This window comes from Phasianus colchicus, chromosome 3 (assembly GCF_987193195.1).
Source record: "Phasianus colchicus chromosome 3, bPhaCol1.hap1.1, whole genome shotgun sequence".
NCBI lineage: Eukaryota > Metazoa > Chordata > Aves > Galliformes > Phasianidae > Phasianus > Phasianus colchicus.
The window spans coordinates 3,295,943-3,313,272 of NC_143438.1; the positions used below are offsets into that span (position 1 = coordinate 3,295,943).

The 17,330-nt window shown below is 38.3% G+C and overlaps 1 protein-coding gene across 1 annotated transcript in view; it reads left to right on the forward strand.

Annotated features, from left to right (window-relative positions):
• The first annotated feature begins 354 nt into the window (after positions 1 to 354).
• The window catches only part of COL15A1 (collagen type XV alpha 1 chain), a 109,695-nt gene continuing 92,719 nt past the window's right edge, over positions 355 to 17,330 (forward strand). Inside the window, exons 1-2 of the mRNA XM_031608308.2 lie at positions 355 to 792; positions 915 to 997. Of these exons, the coding sequence (XP_031464168.2) occupies positions 782 to 792; positions 915 to 997 (94 nt within the window). The 5' untranslated portion in view covers positions 355 to 781. The remainder of the gene's footprint in view (positions 793 to 914; positions 998 to 17,330) is intronic.

Genomic DNA, 17,330 nt, shown 5'->3' on the forward strand with positions numbered 1-17,330 from the left:
ATCTAAAAAAAGAGACAAGCAGCTAAGTTAAATCAGAGTAGACATGTACAAGTTTTTCTGCCCACGCTGAGAGCAAGGTCTAACTAGCAGACATCGAGGACCTGTTAACACTGCTGAGTTCTTAAGGCTACAAATGGCTATCAGAAACTCACAAAATCTCAAGATCCAGCAAGAGTCAATTAATAGACTGCTTATATTTAGAGATTTAAAACTAATGGCATGCAGGGCAAATGCTTGGCTTTGCCTTCTTTTATCCAGCGGTGTTAAAAATATGCAGCACTGGTCAGAAATCCACGCTCAAGTATCCCCACAAAATTAATGGCTCTTTCAGCAGCACTTCATGTGGACCATCTGCGTGAGCAGCGTCACATCTGTGGGAGCAGGAGAGATGTCACTTCCTTTGCCAACAAGATTTCTGAAAGCAGAGAAAATGCCGGGCTGCTTCTTCTGAGGGATCACAGCAACTTCAGGCAGTGCCACAGAGTGCCAGCAGTGGGGTGATGAGCAGCAGAAAGGGGTGTCCATCCATACACAGTGCACACGGTAGGAACTTTCAGGCTGCGGTCTGACGGAAAGTCTACGTGGAGTCAAATTTCAGAGTTGGAGCCCTGAATTGCAGTGAGTCACACAGAGAGCCTGAGAGCTGCCTTTGTTCCACTCGTGTCTGAACGTTGGAGGAGACACAGCAGGCTCCAGTTTTCACTAACTTATTTTCAGAAGTATAAAATTCATGTTCGCTGAGCATTTCCCCACTTGAGATCTTTCAGCTGACTTTCAAAAAATGCTGTCATGGTAAGAATTCTCTCTTCTACGTTATTTTTTTAACGCTCATGCTTCTGTATTACGCTTTTTGTCTCATTCTTTTCCTATCTTTTTTTTTTTTGTATCTTTTTTTTTCTGCACACCTGCTTCAGTCGTGCCTGGTGGAGCTGGGATGTGCTACTACTGCTCTTAGGCTTGTCAATCCGTGCTTGTTCAGCAGCTCAGGTCATAGAAGGTAAGACTTCTCCTAATCACATCTATAAATTGAGAGTAAGAGTTAATTTTAAGTTAAACGTTCTCAATATAGGAAGAGACTCTGAATTGAAGTTCTTTGTTTTCTCTGCTGCTTATTGTTCTTAATTTCATATAGGGAAGCTGTTGCAAGTTACGAGCTTAAATTGCTATTCTTTCTGGAGAAGGGAAAATAGATGCATTGGTCCCCACGTGTATGATAGCCTATTATGCCTGCTCTCCCAAGACTGTTTCAGAGGGTAACAACCAACAGAAAGCACTTGAAAGAAGTAGAGAATACTGGATGTTTTTGCATGTGTCAAATTGGAAAAAGGTAGCAGAAAGCAACTTGTGTAAAGATGTGTGTCACTCTGGCTATGTAAGAAATGTGTCAGGCACACTGCAAGCACGGATGTGATTGATACTTTCTGGGTTGTACTGAGATTCCTCTCAGTAGGTGTCTGAGCAAATTGTGATTTTCAGATCTCTTGAGTTATATATTTATTTTTACCAGCCTCTTTGGCCTTTTAATGAAAAGTCTTTCTATAATTGTGGATCACATATTCCTATAACTGAGCCAAATCACCTCTTCTCTGGAAGATAGAGCCTCAGATGTCAGTTTAATAAAGAGAACACAGTTTTAAAAGTCTATATGCAATTTTGAAAAAGATGAAAAAACTTTGTACATTACTTTTGCAGTATGGGCAATTATTCTTGTAGCAAATATGCTTTTTTTTTTTTCTTGATTCAGAGTTAAACAGGCTGTGAATTTATATATGAGTCCTAGGTAACTGTCTGATAAGAGAATTAGAAATAATCTAAGGGAAACAGGTACTATGATAAAGAACTTGGTATTACTCAGAACAGGTTTTTTTCCTTTTATCAGACACAGTGCACCTGAGAATCAAAGATGTAGGTAGCTGTCTCAGTAAATAAATGCTGTAAGTGCAATCGAGGAACACGTTCTGCTGTATTAGGGATAATTAATTAAGAGGACATGCTATATTCAGCTATTAGAAAGAGAAAAAAATTAATGGATGTCTGTAGATACAAATTATGGATATTCATGTGTACCTCCAAGATACCTCCATCTCTTACATAGTAAGTTTTTCTTGAGCTGATGAATGGCAGTGTGGAGAATGGGATCTGAACTGGAGAGAACTGTTGATTTTATGTTTCCTGATGCTTCCCGATGGTTTGAATGTTTTCTTCTGCTGAAATTAGGCACTGAGTGCTGGAAATAGGAATAAGATCTTCCTTGATCTGTGACGCTGCAAATATATGAATGGTATAGGTTCTCCCTGTCACTGCTGAATAGTCAAGAGGCATATGCTTCAGATCTTTTAGTGTAACCACTGCAGAAATAACTTTTACTTCCTTTCATACACTTCCTTTTAGTGACAGAGTACATAGCAATAAATTTTCTAAAAATAATGCATTGAAACAAAGGGAGATTAATTGACCTGCCATTAAACCTGTTGTTTCTGCTGCTAAACTTACACAATAGCCTTTTTGGTTTTTGTTTGTTTGTTTGTTTTTGGTGACTGTCTCCTTTAGTATTACTGCTTTCCAGGATTCTCCAGCCAACTGAATATTGTGCTATCTTTCTATTAGCTGACCTCTCCTCCCTGTCCTCATAATGCATCTATGGCTGATTTTATGACTGATGGACATGTTTGGCATTTTTTAAGGAAGTTAGGTATCTATTATGTAATACTAAGATCATGCTATGTCAGGATGTAAAAAGGTAAACAATAAAATCTCTCATTCATAATTTTAAAATTCTGTTGTATGTTCTGCAAATGTGTGCTATTTGGTCATTATTTCATGAAAACTTTTAAAAAATGCTTGGATTTTGCTTCAGAGTGAAAATAAATACAAGTTATGGAATTTCATCAGTTCCTATGAGTTAACATTCTGATTTTATTGAAAGATTATAGTCTGTTTTATTGCAGCTAGCATTGTACAAGTACAAATATAGGCATACATGCACATTTCCCTCCATTCCTTCCCTTTCACCCAAGAGCAGTGGGATTTGAACTGCAGAAATTTCTGCAGTTTTTTCTCCTGCATTCATGAAATCTGTGCAGATGTAATACTCTGTTCAGCTTGGGTTTGTGTGTGAAGGTTGAAGACATGTTGGGGTCTTACTGAATTACCTCATCATTTCTCCTTTGTTCAAATGACAGTTAAGCATCTGTACATTAAAAAAAAAAAAAGAAGTAGTCTGGCTTTATCTGGTCTCGCTTTGTGGTACAAGTTCTTCACCTTTAATTACACATCTTGTAATGTGACTTGCTTTACCTTGACTATCTATGACTGCTTTCTGTACATTACTTTGAATTTTCAACCACAAATTGATTTAGTGAATAGAAGATTCTTGGAAGGCAGTCCCAAACATTCCAGATTATGAACAGTATTAAATATATAAAATCTGAATCCTAACACTGCTGAATAAGAGGATCTTCCCTCTGATTTGCTCTAGCCTCTTGCAGAAGCCATATTTAATTCTTCCAGGATATCTATGCAGTTATCAGTGCTGTTCAGTTCCTGTCATTCAAGTTAGCATGAGCCTTTTCTCAAATAAGTAAGTTAAATTGTTTAAGTGCACGTGATACTACAGTTTTGTCATGCCTATGTTCTTTAAAAGAAGCTTTACAAATTTCTCACTGACATCTGGACTTTATTATTATTAGCCAAGCTAAACAGCATTTTCTTGCCCTAAATAATATGCTCAGCAATAGCTTGGCTGTCATTAGGTGGCTGACTTGATGAGCTGAATGGAGAAATGCTGAATTATTGATGTCCTTTGGCTGCTGATCAACTACTGTAATGCATACAAGCAGTTAGCTTGCATTTTTAATCTGGGATGAACTGACACAGGTTGCCCAAGGAGGCTGTGGATGCCCCATCCCTGCAGGCATTCAAGGCCAGGCTGGATGTGGCTCTGGGCAGCCTGGTCTGCTGGTTGGTGACCCTGCACATAGCAGGGGGTTGAAACTAGATGATCACTGTGGTCTTTTTCAACCCAGGCCATTCTATGATTCTATGATATAAACATTCGTTTCTCTCGAGTAATTATTGCACGTGCTCTGCATTGTGTTACGCATGTAAAATCGCACTGACATATGCATTGATGAGGATAGCCAAGTGTATTCCTCTCTAAGATGGGATAATTACTGTAATTCTGTTCTGTATGGAGCACAGTGTTTTGTTAAAGTAATTTAGATGCCACTATGTACTCGTTTCAGTTTAAGCATTTGAGCAGCATCAAGCTGCACTTGAATTTAAACTGAACAAGGCACTGCATATTTTTCAGACACAAATTCAGGCTGCTACTGGCTGTTGTGCATGTAGTTAACACAGAGTCAAACCTGATTTCCTAGCCATTAAAAATATCTTTCCATGCAGAACATAGGTAATTTGCTATAGAAAATCATTTGGTTAAGTTGGCATCGTCTATATAAGCAGTAGAACGAACATGATTTAATAAATTTGTTCCATTTTCTCACTTTTCTAAATGGATTAGTTCTGTGCAATACTTTCTACATGATAATTCCCTAGGACAATAAATTTCTTGTTTGCTAAGCTCTTCTACAAGTTAGCAGATGTTCTTTCTTGAAGCCTCTTAATAGAAAACCACCTGGTGTGGATATAGTGCTATAATAGCTATCTTCATTTCCTCTCTGAAGGAACAGAGGAACACAGGAAGCCTGCAGCAAGCAGCTGTTTCCATGATCTAAACAGAAATTAAAATTTCAATTCTGTGTTCATTGGCGTTTGAAGGATGTATTCTGCTAAAGAGTCCATCATGAAGTAGTTTGTTTCTGTATTGCTCTGACTCAGCTGTAGATGATGCAACACAATTTCTTGAAGTCCTAGTGGCCACCTGAATGTATGAATGCATATACATCTGTTTATTCACTGTCATGCCCATTCATAGATTTCTCATAGCTTTTTTTTTTATCCTGTAGCTCTGTTACTCAATCTGTGTCCTATGGAGCAGCTGCTGTGTAAAAACTGCTAGCTCCTGGTACTCTAAGAAATATCAATTGAACTAAAAGATTTTAACTCTGATTTATTTTTTACACACCAAGCACGATGCCTCATCTTGCTGATCTTGTGTTATATACTGAACTACAGCTCCTCACTGCAGAAGTGGATGCACGACTGGAGAGAATGAAGTACTGTTTCAGGTGACTGGGAATAGCAGAATACAGTGGTTTACTTTGTGTGCTGGCATAAGAACAGCCTTGGTTCGTGCAGCTGAATGCAGACACAAATGCATATTTCAACTGCCAACTGCCATTTCAATCAATGAGCAGGGAAAGGAAAGATTTTAGCCCCTTTTTATTGTCTCTCATAGTCCAAATTTTTCTTGGATCAAACTACTGAACTCCTACTGCACAACTGTTAATCTAGGCTAAAAGTTGCTTCAGTGTATCCCTAAGGCACAGCTGTTTTGAATCCTTGGCCCTGCTTAGTGTTTCTGAGGTAGGTGGGAGAAACCCTTCTGCATAACAGATGCAATTTCTACCAGTAAAATCCGAGGATTTTGTTGCATCAAATGCAAGCTTCAGTGTGCAGAAAACAGGTCATATCTTCTAATGCTGCTCCTCTCTCTATTAGGTGAATCCTTTTTAAAAAAAACAACAACAAAACTTTCATGTCTGAAATGTTCAAAGAGCTTCAAAGAACTTATTTCTTATTGTGACGTGTTTTCCAAATTAAGTACTTCCTTTGAAGTTTGCTGTTCTTCTGGCTATGATTTCTTCCCCTTTCCCATCTTTTTGTGTGGGTGAAATGTGGATTGTTTTTTTCCAAGTGGCATCTCACTGTTGCCCAAATTCATGCAGTGCTTTGCCAATTCATGCAATATACGTTGACTAGAAAGATCCCCTGTTTGTTGAAATCCGACTGCTTTATAGTTAAATTTCATTCATATTATCTATTTAAGAGAAGTTGTCTAATTATCACAACTGTTTCTAAGTCACCAAACAATTTTGTCTCATTAGACCAACACACAGAAATGCAGCTAGTTTAATAACAAACAGAAGTTAGCAATTTGGTCTGTGGTGCATTCTGTCTGCCCGAATGAATTAATTCTTTTTATGGCTTTGTATTTCTCATTGGTGAGATTAGATATATACGATTATGCAGCAGACATGGCTACCAGTGCTACAACCATACAGAGCATGTTCCACATTATGGGAAGTTGATTCATGCAAAGTATAGAATCTGTTTTGCTCTGCTTGTATCAGCTTCTTCTGTGCTATTATGGACCAAGTGTGCGCTGTGAGTAGGTGAGAGATGCTTACCTCAGCACACCAAGAATTGTTATACTGCACCCCAGGAAAGGGAATCTGCAGGGGTTTTCCTATGTAACAAGACTCTGTGATTATACATAATTTCTCCATTATAGAGGGAGATACCATGCCATAATCCTTTGCACCTGCACATCTTCTCAGTCAAGGAAAAATTATTTTTTTAATATTTCCTCTTTTTAGTTTTATTCAAGCTTGTTCTAAGTAGATTTTTGGATCCAAATAGTTTAACCAGGATCATTTGGTTGAGACACAGAAAAGAGGGTCCATTAGCTATCAAGTCTTCATCTCATGGTTATCAATGAACAGGGTTTTAGGTATGCTTTCTATTCCACTTAGGAATCAACATTTATTGTGGCATGATATTCTTACATGTAACCTGCTTTGCTTTTAACTTGATAAGTCAGATGCAAGTTCTAAACGCATACTTTATTTCTTGCTTGAGGTATCTTTATGGCAGCTCTGTCTTCATCTTGAAATAACAGGCATGGAAATGGCAAATAAAATGTGTTGTGTTCTCACTGAAATTTTCCTAGTTTTGGAGCACAGTTGCTTTGTTAATGACTCGTTGGTGCTGTAACCTTACTAAAAGTGAAGACTTGTTCCTGGAGAAAGCAATGCATTCTCCATTGCTTACTAGGTCTATTGCTGTCAGTCGTGTACTTGGTTAACAGTGAATGACAGTCTTGACACAATACATGTGCATTTTTGTTCAAAACAGTCTGAATGTTTATTAAAAACATTCACACAATGAAAGTTTAGAAAAATAAGATCTTATGTGTGAAGATTTAAGTAGACTTTAGTTCTTGAGACAAATGTTTTACCTTTAATTCACATAAGTCTGAATTTAGATTTTAATATAGGAAAATGTTGAGAAAAGTAATGCATGTGAGCTGTTCCATGTGTGCTGCTGAGAAACAGCATGGAATAATAGAATCATAGAATCCTTACAGTTGGAACGGACCTTAAAGGTCATCTAGTCCAACTCCCCTGCAATGAACAGGGACATCTACAGCTAGATCAAGTTGCTGAGAGCCTGGTCCAGCCTGGCCTTGAAGTCTCCAAGAAGCCCAGTACCTCTCTGGGCAGCCTGTTCCAGTGCATCACCACTTTCACTGTAAAAGACCTTTTCCTTATATCCAAACTAACCCTATCTTTAAGTTTGGAATCATTTCCCCTTCTCCTATCACCATAGACCCTGCTAAAGAGTCTGTCCTTTCTTATAGCTCACATTTAAATACCGAAAGGCTGCTATCAGATCTCCCCAGAGCCTTCTTTTCCCCAGGCTGAAGAGTCCCAGCTCTCTCATAGAGCTCATAGAGAGTCCTCATAGCAGAGGTGTTCCATTCCTTGGATCCTTTTTGTGGCTCACCTCTGGATGCACTCCAAGTCTGTGCCTCTGCTGTACTGAGGACTCCACAACTGGACACAGTACTCCAGCTGAGGCTTCACCAGCACAGCAGAACAGTAACCAGTAACCAGTACCCAGTTGTTTGGGTAGGTGAAAGAAGTGGTATTTTCCATCCTGCAGTATTTTTGCTACACTTTCTTTTTTTTTTTTTTTTTTTTCCTCTGATCTTTAAACACTTAAAGAATGCTGCAGTATTACAGGGCATACATGTTCATGTGAGATCTCTATGGCCTGGTGGTGTATTGGGTTTACACCACAAGATTTGAGTAGAGTGTTGTGCATGGCGAGAGGACTCTGAAAAGAGTCTGACTCCATCTTTTTTTCTGCCCTTACTTCAGATATTTATATACACCGAAGAGATTCCCCCTTAATCTGATCTTCTCTAGATTAAATAGTCCTAGCTCTCTGAACCTATTCTCATAGAAGAGATGCTTCAGTACTTTAAACATCTTCTTGGCACTTTGTTGCACTCTGTTCAGTAGCTCTCTGTACAGGGAAGCCCATAGTGCTGCAGATGCAGCCTCGCCAGTGCTGAGTAGTGGGGAAGGATCACCTCCCTCAACCTTCTGACATCACTTCTCCCAGTGCAGCCCAGGACATCATTAGCCTTCTCTGCTAATGCAAGGGCACACTACTGGCTCGTGTCCCACTTGGTGTCTTTCAGGTCCTTTTCTGCCAAGCTGCTTTCCTGCTCACTGATCCCCAGAGTATATTCATACATGAGATTGTTCCTCCTCAGGTGAAGAACTCTGGTGAGGCCAGTACCCTGTGAACTACTGAATGAAATAGTCTCCTTTCATAAGAGTGAGCCTTGAGTTGCAATTTATTTGAAAGTGTAATCCAGCATAGGGATCATGGGGCCTTGAAGGACTACAGTATATCCCATAAGCATTTTACATATGCCTCAACACCCACAGAAGTCTATGAAAGGCTTTCCAGTGACTGGAAAGGAATAAGCAAGAGTTGCACGTGGTTTTACTTTTCCTTAGTAGTTCGTGTGTGAGAAATAAAGAGAAAGCAATTAATACTAAACTTGCTCATGTTTTACATGTACATAAGTGATGTAACTGATATAAGGGACTGCTTTTTAAATAATATCGTATTTCAATCAGATTCTCCTTTGTTATGTATTTATTTTGCAATGCATATCTGAAGTATATATTGAATGAGCACAGAATTGTGACTGTTCTGGATTATAAACATGGTTTGCAAAATCTGTGCTTAAAATTATGAGAATTATTAAAATGTGAATCTAAAAGAAATTGTCTCACTTCTTCTGGCCTCTCATAACCCTTAGCATGCTGGAGATAAATGAAGTGCAGCTGCATAAAAAAAAATGTTAAAACAACGTTGTGGAAGATTTTTTTAATAGGTCTGCACCTAGAAAAACATCTTTTGAAAACTGTGAATCCACACCACTGTAATTCAAACAGTAACTCCATTGATCAGCATGTGGAATGAAAGAGATTCCTATGGAATATAGGAAAAGAAAGGTAGCCACTAGAGCAGTGTATATAAAGAAAACAGTCTAGTGGTGTGTGCTTTGAAAAAATCCTTTCACTTTATAGATATGTTTTAGAAAGAATGCTGACTGAAGCATTTAGCATTTAGATAATATATTTAATGGATGATATTATGTTAAACTTCATTTTAAGAGTTGTAACATCTTCAGTCAGAAGTGAATTTGATTACAAAAACTAAGGAATAAATTACTATTTATTTTCACCTTAAAATGAAGATTTATAAGGGAATTTTAAATCTACTTGCCAAGAACACAACTGTCGTAAATATGTATAATGAAAGGATAAAGAGATGAAATCAAAAGTGGAGGAGAATCGTGTTTAGGCATTCCTAATCTGCTTCCTCTCTCAGCTTGGAATGCACTTGGAAATTAAGAGGAAAGATCTGACAAGTATTCAAATGCAGTTTGAACTTACCCTTCCATTGCTCCAGATTTCCAAAAGCTAAAACAATACTATCTATTTCTTCTCTGTAGTAGACGATGTTTATTTCATTAGAGAAGTTGAACTCTGGAACTGTTCTTACTACATGAATATATATATGATGGAGTAGTAAGTATTAGTTATAAATCTTCCAAGGACTTGATTAAATATCACTGTTTTCTATGGAAAATAAATAGAAAGCAAAAACTGAACGTCTGTCAGTCAAGTAGAATAATTTCTATGGTTCTATGAGATAGGCATAGACCTCTTCACTGGGACACAGCTCTAGATATCTACACCCTCTATTTTAAAAACCTGTCTGTTTCTGTTCTTATCAGAATTCCCTAGTTCACTTCAGGTCACTGTAGATGTTCACATACCAGATACATTCACATCTGTGTAGCTTATGTTTTGTGTTCATGCAACAGAATCTCAGCATTTCAATTTTAGGGACATCCAGTCACACTCAAGATAAATGTCTTGTCCAGCTGAGTCTAATGTTGTGTAGTTGCATTCTGTTAGCCAAAATTAGTTTGTGTTTGTTTTCCTTTCTTTAAAATAACCTTAAAAATCCTCCACAGGCTGTATCAACTAATTTGTTGGTGTCTTTCCCAATCAAGCAATACAGCTGCCAAACAAACCACTGGGGAGCTGACCAGGCTTACAGAGAAGTTAATTTTTGTGGGCAAGTGACTTTCCTGGAGAGGGTGTAAGGGAACTGATAACTTTTGATTTCAGTGTTGTATATTTCAATGTTTTGGTTTTCCTTTCTACTTTTAGCTAGAATTATATAAAATATGTAAAATTAATGTTTCTATGAAACATACCTAGCACTTAAATGAAAATAGCTGTTGAATACGAGTTTAGTTTTACCATCAGTCATGTTTTTACTTTTACGGAGTCTCAGTTTGGGGATAGGGTGTAGATCCTAAACTATGAAAAATTACCACAACTGTAGAGAAACCAGCACAACAACCATAATTCCCCACATCTGAATATTAGTTTCCTTAATCTGTTTTTCCCAAAACAACTCAGATTTTGATAATTAAGAAAGCAGTTTAAAGTCAATCCTTCCTCCTGTTTTTCAGAATTGTTTCAGCTTTAATCTATTGCAATATTCTGCCATTACTTGAATATTCCTTATTACTGATACATTTTGGATATCTAACAGATCACGCAGTGGCCACTAGAAATCCAGATGTCTGGATTTCAGGGGATGAACTCACATGTGGGTGTTTTATTGGTTATTTGCAGTACGATACATTTGCAGTACTTCTATAGCTTGTTGACAGACTAATAAGAGGGAGGAAACATCTAGATCCTGTTCACTTTTAGATTTTCTTGACAGCTGTATAAATACGAGTAGGAAAGAGGAGAAGGTGGAGAAGGAGAGTGATCCCAGCTGATGGTGGAAGAAAAAGAAACTAGCAGAATCTGGAGAACTCACTGCTCAGAACTTGGAGAGCATAGAACCTAGCTTGCATAATGCTATAAATGCAACTACATTAAGACTTCTGTAGAAATTCTGACACATCAGAGTGCATGCTTTCTGACACATCAAAGTTCAGATATGATTAAAATTTTATCCATCATAGTTATGCTATTACTTCATGAAACACATCTGTGCTTATCACCAGTAAAATTGTTAAGACTTCTGCTATTCAACATTCTAGAGGATATTAAATCATTTTTGGCTATATATGCACAAAACATTACATATTCTTTGTCTAATTATATATACATATAATTATATCTTCTATATATACAATTTTATATATATATATAAGAATATATATATATATATAAAACTTCTAGTCATACAACTTCAAATTTAACAGACAATTCAGTCTTTCAAGACAACATCTACTGCTTATTCCATGTTTTGGACAAGCCATGAAGAACTGCTGGCAGTATGTTGCAGAGAAAAAATAATTGTTCAGTAATTCAACAGAATAGTAGAGCTGTTAAACTGAACATAAGCAAGTTAGAAAATGTATTCTCTACAGTTTCACTTTAAATTGATGATCCTAATATTAACTATTATCTACCTGATAATTTGTTGTAAATCATTTATTCACCAGACATTGATCAAAGATGTCACGTATAGATAACTCTAGCTTTGGTAAACAGACTTACATCAATCTGAAAGTAATGCCTTCTATTTATTTCCATGGAAACTACAAATAGCAGATACAAAGAGCACAACACAATATTTGATAGAGCAAATTCTCAGACAGCTACAAAACACATAGTCATCACTATTAGCCAGTTTGCATGGATGAGCTGATGGAGATGAGATGCTTCATCTTCTGTGATGTGACAGCTGAGCATGGCCATCTAGAATATGGCTTGTCTTTCATATCACCATTGCCACTGCTGAAATGCACCACCTGTTGCCTGTGCTAACATCCACTGTTTGGTTTCCATAGACGTCAGCAAGGATTGATAAATGTCAGTGGATACAGATTTTCCACATGAAGAAATTAGGTGACATACCTCTGCTTCATACACACTTTCACGTCAGACACCATGTAGTCAGACTGCTCCTCTGCTGAAATCTGTCACTTGGCAACAAAATGTAATCATAGAATCACAGAATTGCTCAGGTTGGAAAAGACCTTCAGAATCATCAAGTCCAACCACAACCTAACCATACCTAAGTCTAACAACCCACTGCTAAATCACATCCCTGAGCACCACATCCAAATGGTTTTTCAACACATCCAGGGATGGTGACTCAACCACCTCCCTGGGGAGCCTATTCCAGTGCTTAACAACCCTTTCTGTAAAATTTGTCCTGATATCCAATCTAAACCTCCCTGGTACATCTTGAGGCCATTTCTCCTCGTCCTGTCACCATTCATGAACCCATGCTGACTGGGCTTGATCCCCTGGTGGACCTTTGATTGATGGAATTTAATGGAATATTGGTGGGAAGGTTCAAATTCTATTGCTGTATCAACAGGGGAGAGAAATATAGAATCATGAAAGAATTATAGAATATCCCAAGTTAGAAGAGACCCATAAGGATCATCAAGTCCAACTTCACACAGGCTCCAGATGTTTCTCTGAACTCCATCAGCTTCAGGCCATTATCTTGTGGAGGCCTGTTCCAGTGCCTAACCACTCACTCAGTGAAGAACCTTTCCCTTATATCTAACCTGAACCTCCCTCATCACAGCTCCATGCCATTCCCTTGGGTTCTGTTGCTGTCACCAGAGAGAGTAGATCAGCATCTGTCCTTCCACTCCCCTCCCGAGAAAGCTGTAGGCCACCATGTTGTCTCTCCTGTTTCCTGTTCTTTAGGCTGAACAGAACAAGGGATTTCAGCCACTCATACTTATTTGTTTTCTCCAGAGTTGCCTTTCATTTTTGGGAAGAAATTCTGGAAAAATTAACTCATCTTTCTCTCTTTCATCTCTTCTTATGCTGCCTTCCAAAAATGTACGTCTGCAGATCTGATGTCCTAGAACTATGATCAGTCCTGCTGATCAGGAATTTATAGAAAATTTATAGAGAAATAGAGAAAATTTACTTGTCATTATTAAACAAAAATATGTGTGATAAAAAGAATTATCTAAACTACGTGCTTTAATGACTTATTTATCGCTGCTGATCTGTACAGTATATTCTGAGAAGGCAGTCTGGTATTGCATATGTACCACAATTAAAAGTATGCTGCAAGTAGGAATACAAATCAGTTGTAATGGCTTAGTTTGAAGAAGTGGAAATCCAAAAGGTTGTGTTAATCCAAAATAGAGGAATTGCATTTTTATTCTGATTGTGAGGCAGTATTTCTTTATAACATTGTATCTGTTCTGTTCTATTCTGTTCTGTTCCACATCCTTTTTTTTATTTGCTACCAACTAGAAATAGAAATGTCAATGTCTCCATGTGCCCTGCAGAGTACTTAAATATGCATCAAACTACCACTTCTCTGAATTTGACTCCCTGAGAGTCCCAAATTGTAATTGAACTTGTGCCAATTAATACACTTTTTCACTCCAATTCATCAAATTAAGGAAGAGTTTTGAAGTATGGTCCAGGACACATTTCCCTCTTTTTTATTTGGTGAATGGTTATTTGTTCAGTGCTGCTTAACACTGACATTCTAAGATACATACGTGAAATACTATGTGTGGGAATTCTGCCTTCATTGGTCACTTCACTGATGAAGGGAATAATTCATTATAAAATTGCATTTTTTAAATTTCTCATTTTCTTTTGTGCTTCCTTAGCAAGTGACCTTATATCTTTCTTTTTCTTTTTTCCATTCTTTGAATTTTTTGTTCCTCTTACTGGCAATAATTCAGTTTGAGGAGAGTTTCATTGCATCAGTTGGGGATACTATTATCAAAATGGGTAAAATTTGATTTATATGTGTGTGTTGTCATGATTTTATAATTTTTGTTATCTGTATTCCACATCATAACATCATGTAGTGCACTGGGAGTTAAGGAGATAATGCTCCAGTTCTGTGGATTGTTGATAGTTTTTGGGTATCCTTCTCAGAAGAGAAAAAGAACTACATATCCCAAAAGACTTCAATGTTCCATTTCTCTTTTCCATTCAGAGGGAAAGATCAAACTGCTTGGGAGTCACAAGACTGCCCTTCTTTTTATTCCTGCTCATGTCTGTGGTGTGTCTCCCTAGCCATCTTGCCTTTGGCACTGGAGTAAGGCCTTTGGTGTTGGACACTGTCTCTCTCATTTTATTTGATTTATTATCTTTAATTCCAATTATATTTTGTTATTTTGCATTTCTCTGTCATATTTAGTAAAGTAGTTTTCTCTGATTAGCTTGTTGCCACTGTATTATGTCACTGAGAACAGATCTGCGATGAAGGATTTTTGGGTTCTGATGGACAAAAAGCTGAATATTGGCCAATAGTGTATGCTTGCAGCTTATAAGGCCTACTGTATCTTGGGCTGCATCAAAAAGGGTGGCTAGCAGAGTAAGGGAGGTGATTGTCCCCTGCTACTCTGCCCTCATGAGGCCCCACATGGAGTTCTGTGTCCAGGCCTAGGGCCTCCAGACAAGGAAGTATACAGAGCTGTTCGAGCAGGTCCAAAGGAGGAAAATGAAGATGATCAAAGGGCAGCAGCATCTCTCCTATCAGGATAGACTGAGAGAGTTAGTCTTGTTTAGTTTGGAGAAGAGAAGGCCCTAGAAATCTCATTATGGATTGCTAATAATTGAAGAGAGCTTACAAGCAGGAAGAGGACCAACTTTTTATGCAGCCTGATAGTTATAGGTCAAGTAGAAACAGTTTAAAACTAAAAGGGCAGAGATTTAGATTAGATGTTAAGAAGAAATTCTTCACTCAGAAGGTGACATGGAATTGAAACAAGTTGCCCAGAGAAGTTGTGGATGTCTCATCCCTGGAAGTTTTCAAGGCCAGGTTGGATGGGGCCCCAGGCAACATGATGTAGTGAATGATAACCCTGCCAACAGCACAGCAAGGGGATCAGAAGTCGATGATATTTAAGGTCCCTTCCAACCTTAGCCATTCTATGAATCTTTTATAATTTTCCTAGAATGAATTGTTACTCACAATTCCTATTGGCTCATATAACCCTCCTTTTGTCACTGATCTAAGGACAGAAACTTGTAGTGAGGGACTAGAAAAGATAGCATGAGCAACAGTAGGATCTTCTGAGTAACTGTTCTCTGTCCTAGCTTCCCTTTAAATCTGAGATGAGATCAAATATGAGATGAAAATTTTGCTCCAGGTCAATGTGCCAGACTATATTCAGTGTCTTTAAATACATGGCAGTTTGTCCCAATTTAGGCAGACAGCTCTGCTGGCACCTCTAACTGTTAAATCTGGAAAACTGTCCAACGCCTCTCCCAGCACTTTAAAAAAGAACTGTCTTCATAATCTTGAAAACACATATTTTGGTAATGAGAGCACTAGTCATGATCCGGCGAGAATTTGTGCCTTTAACATTCAAGAGACAAAAAGAGATAGGCAAAGAGAAAATGAGAAAACCAATGTAATTTTTCCCCATGGAAATACACAACACTTGGTTAATAGTATTTTGCCTGATTTCCAAGGTTATTTTGAAACAAAAAGGACAGGGTGATAATTCACATCTGTTTTGTTATGAACATAATGGAAATTAAACATGTATTAGCTTAGATGTTGTGAAAGAGCAGACACAGGAGACAGAAGCACTGATGATTCATAATAACTTTCTCCCTTCCAAAACCAGAGCTCTAATCTGATTTATGAAATGCTGTATTGCTGCCTAGTGGTGAAATGTAAAAGCTTCTGCTGCTTTGCAACCGTTAAAGACTCCTTGTCCCTCAAGCTGGAAATGATATCAATCATATCACAGTTTATGTAGTTTACATATTTGCACTACACAAAATTTTCATTCCATAAAGCATGACCAAGCGTGCCACAGATCCATTCTATTGGAAAGCTGTAATATTCAATACGGATTCTGTAATACTTACATAGTTTGGCTTTGCCCAGTTGTCTTTAGGAGCACAGATGTTCCAGCAGCCTGCTCTTCTCTCTCATACACACACCACTATACCTGAGCAAGACTGGATATAGTAGCAATTTTACGTCATACTAAATGCAAAGACTGCATAAAACCAGTCTCAGTGCTGACTTCATCACAGGAAAGTAGTTGGGATAGACTTCTGTTCTTCTAAAGAAATTGTGATGTTATTAAAATCTCTATTTTTCTCGTTTATTTCTACCACCTTGCGCTGAATCCCTTTGAGACAGACCCTTCACTGCACCTGCTTATCCCAAGCCCAGTCCCTTGTGAACCCTGTCACCCTTTAGCAGTTCAAGTCCTTCTTCACTGGTGTCTCCAGTATCCCCAGAACTCTGTTCCCTTAATCCTGCTAGTTGCCATATTCTTCCTGACACAGATACCAGCATAACATACTACAGGTTTGTACATCTTTACCAGCTAATCTTCTTTCTGTCACTTTCCTCCTGCTGTTGTTTGTCAGGCATTCCTACTGAGACTACACTTAATCCTGTGTAGTCTTTTAGGTTGGCATCCAGCATCACCTTTGCATCCAGCATGGTGACTATTTCTGAGCTTTCACTAAAGCTCAACTCACGCTCTATGCGTTCAACACAAGATTCTTAGAATAACTATCAGCCTTTGCTTTGAGCCTGGAATAACTGCAGCTCAGTCTGAGTTCTTTCTGTCCTGTACAGAATTTTACACATATTGTAGTCATCAGAATGTTTATGAATGAAAGGACTGCGCACAGCCTTGCTGAAAAGGACCTGGGAGTATTGCTGAATGCCAAGCTGGACATGAACCAGCAATGTGCTCTCACAGCCAGCTCTATCCTGAGATGCATCAAAAGAAGCGTGTCCAGCAGGTTGAGGGTGGTGATCCTGCCCTACTGCTCTGCACTGGATAGGCCTCACCTGGAGTACTGCATCCAGATGTGGAGCCCTCCGTGCAGGAGAGGAATACCTGCTGAAGTGTCTCCAGAGGAGGACCACAAAAATGATATCTGGAATGGAGCACATCCCCTGTGAGGACAGGCTGAGAGAGCTGAGTTTGCAGAAGAGAAAGCTCCTGGGAGACCAGATAGGAGCTTTTCAGTACCTAAAGGAGGGATGTAAGAAAGGAGGAGACAAACTCTTTATCAGGGCCTGTGGTGACAGGACGAGGG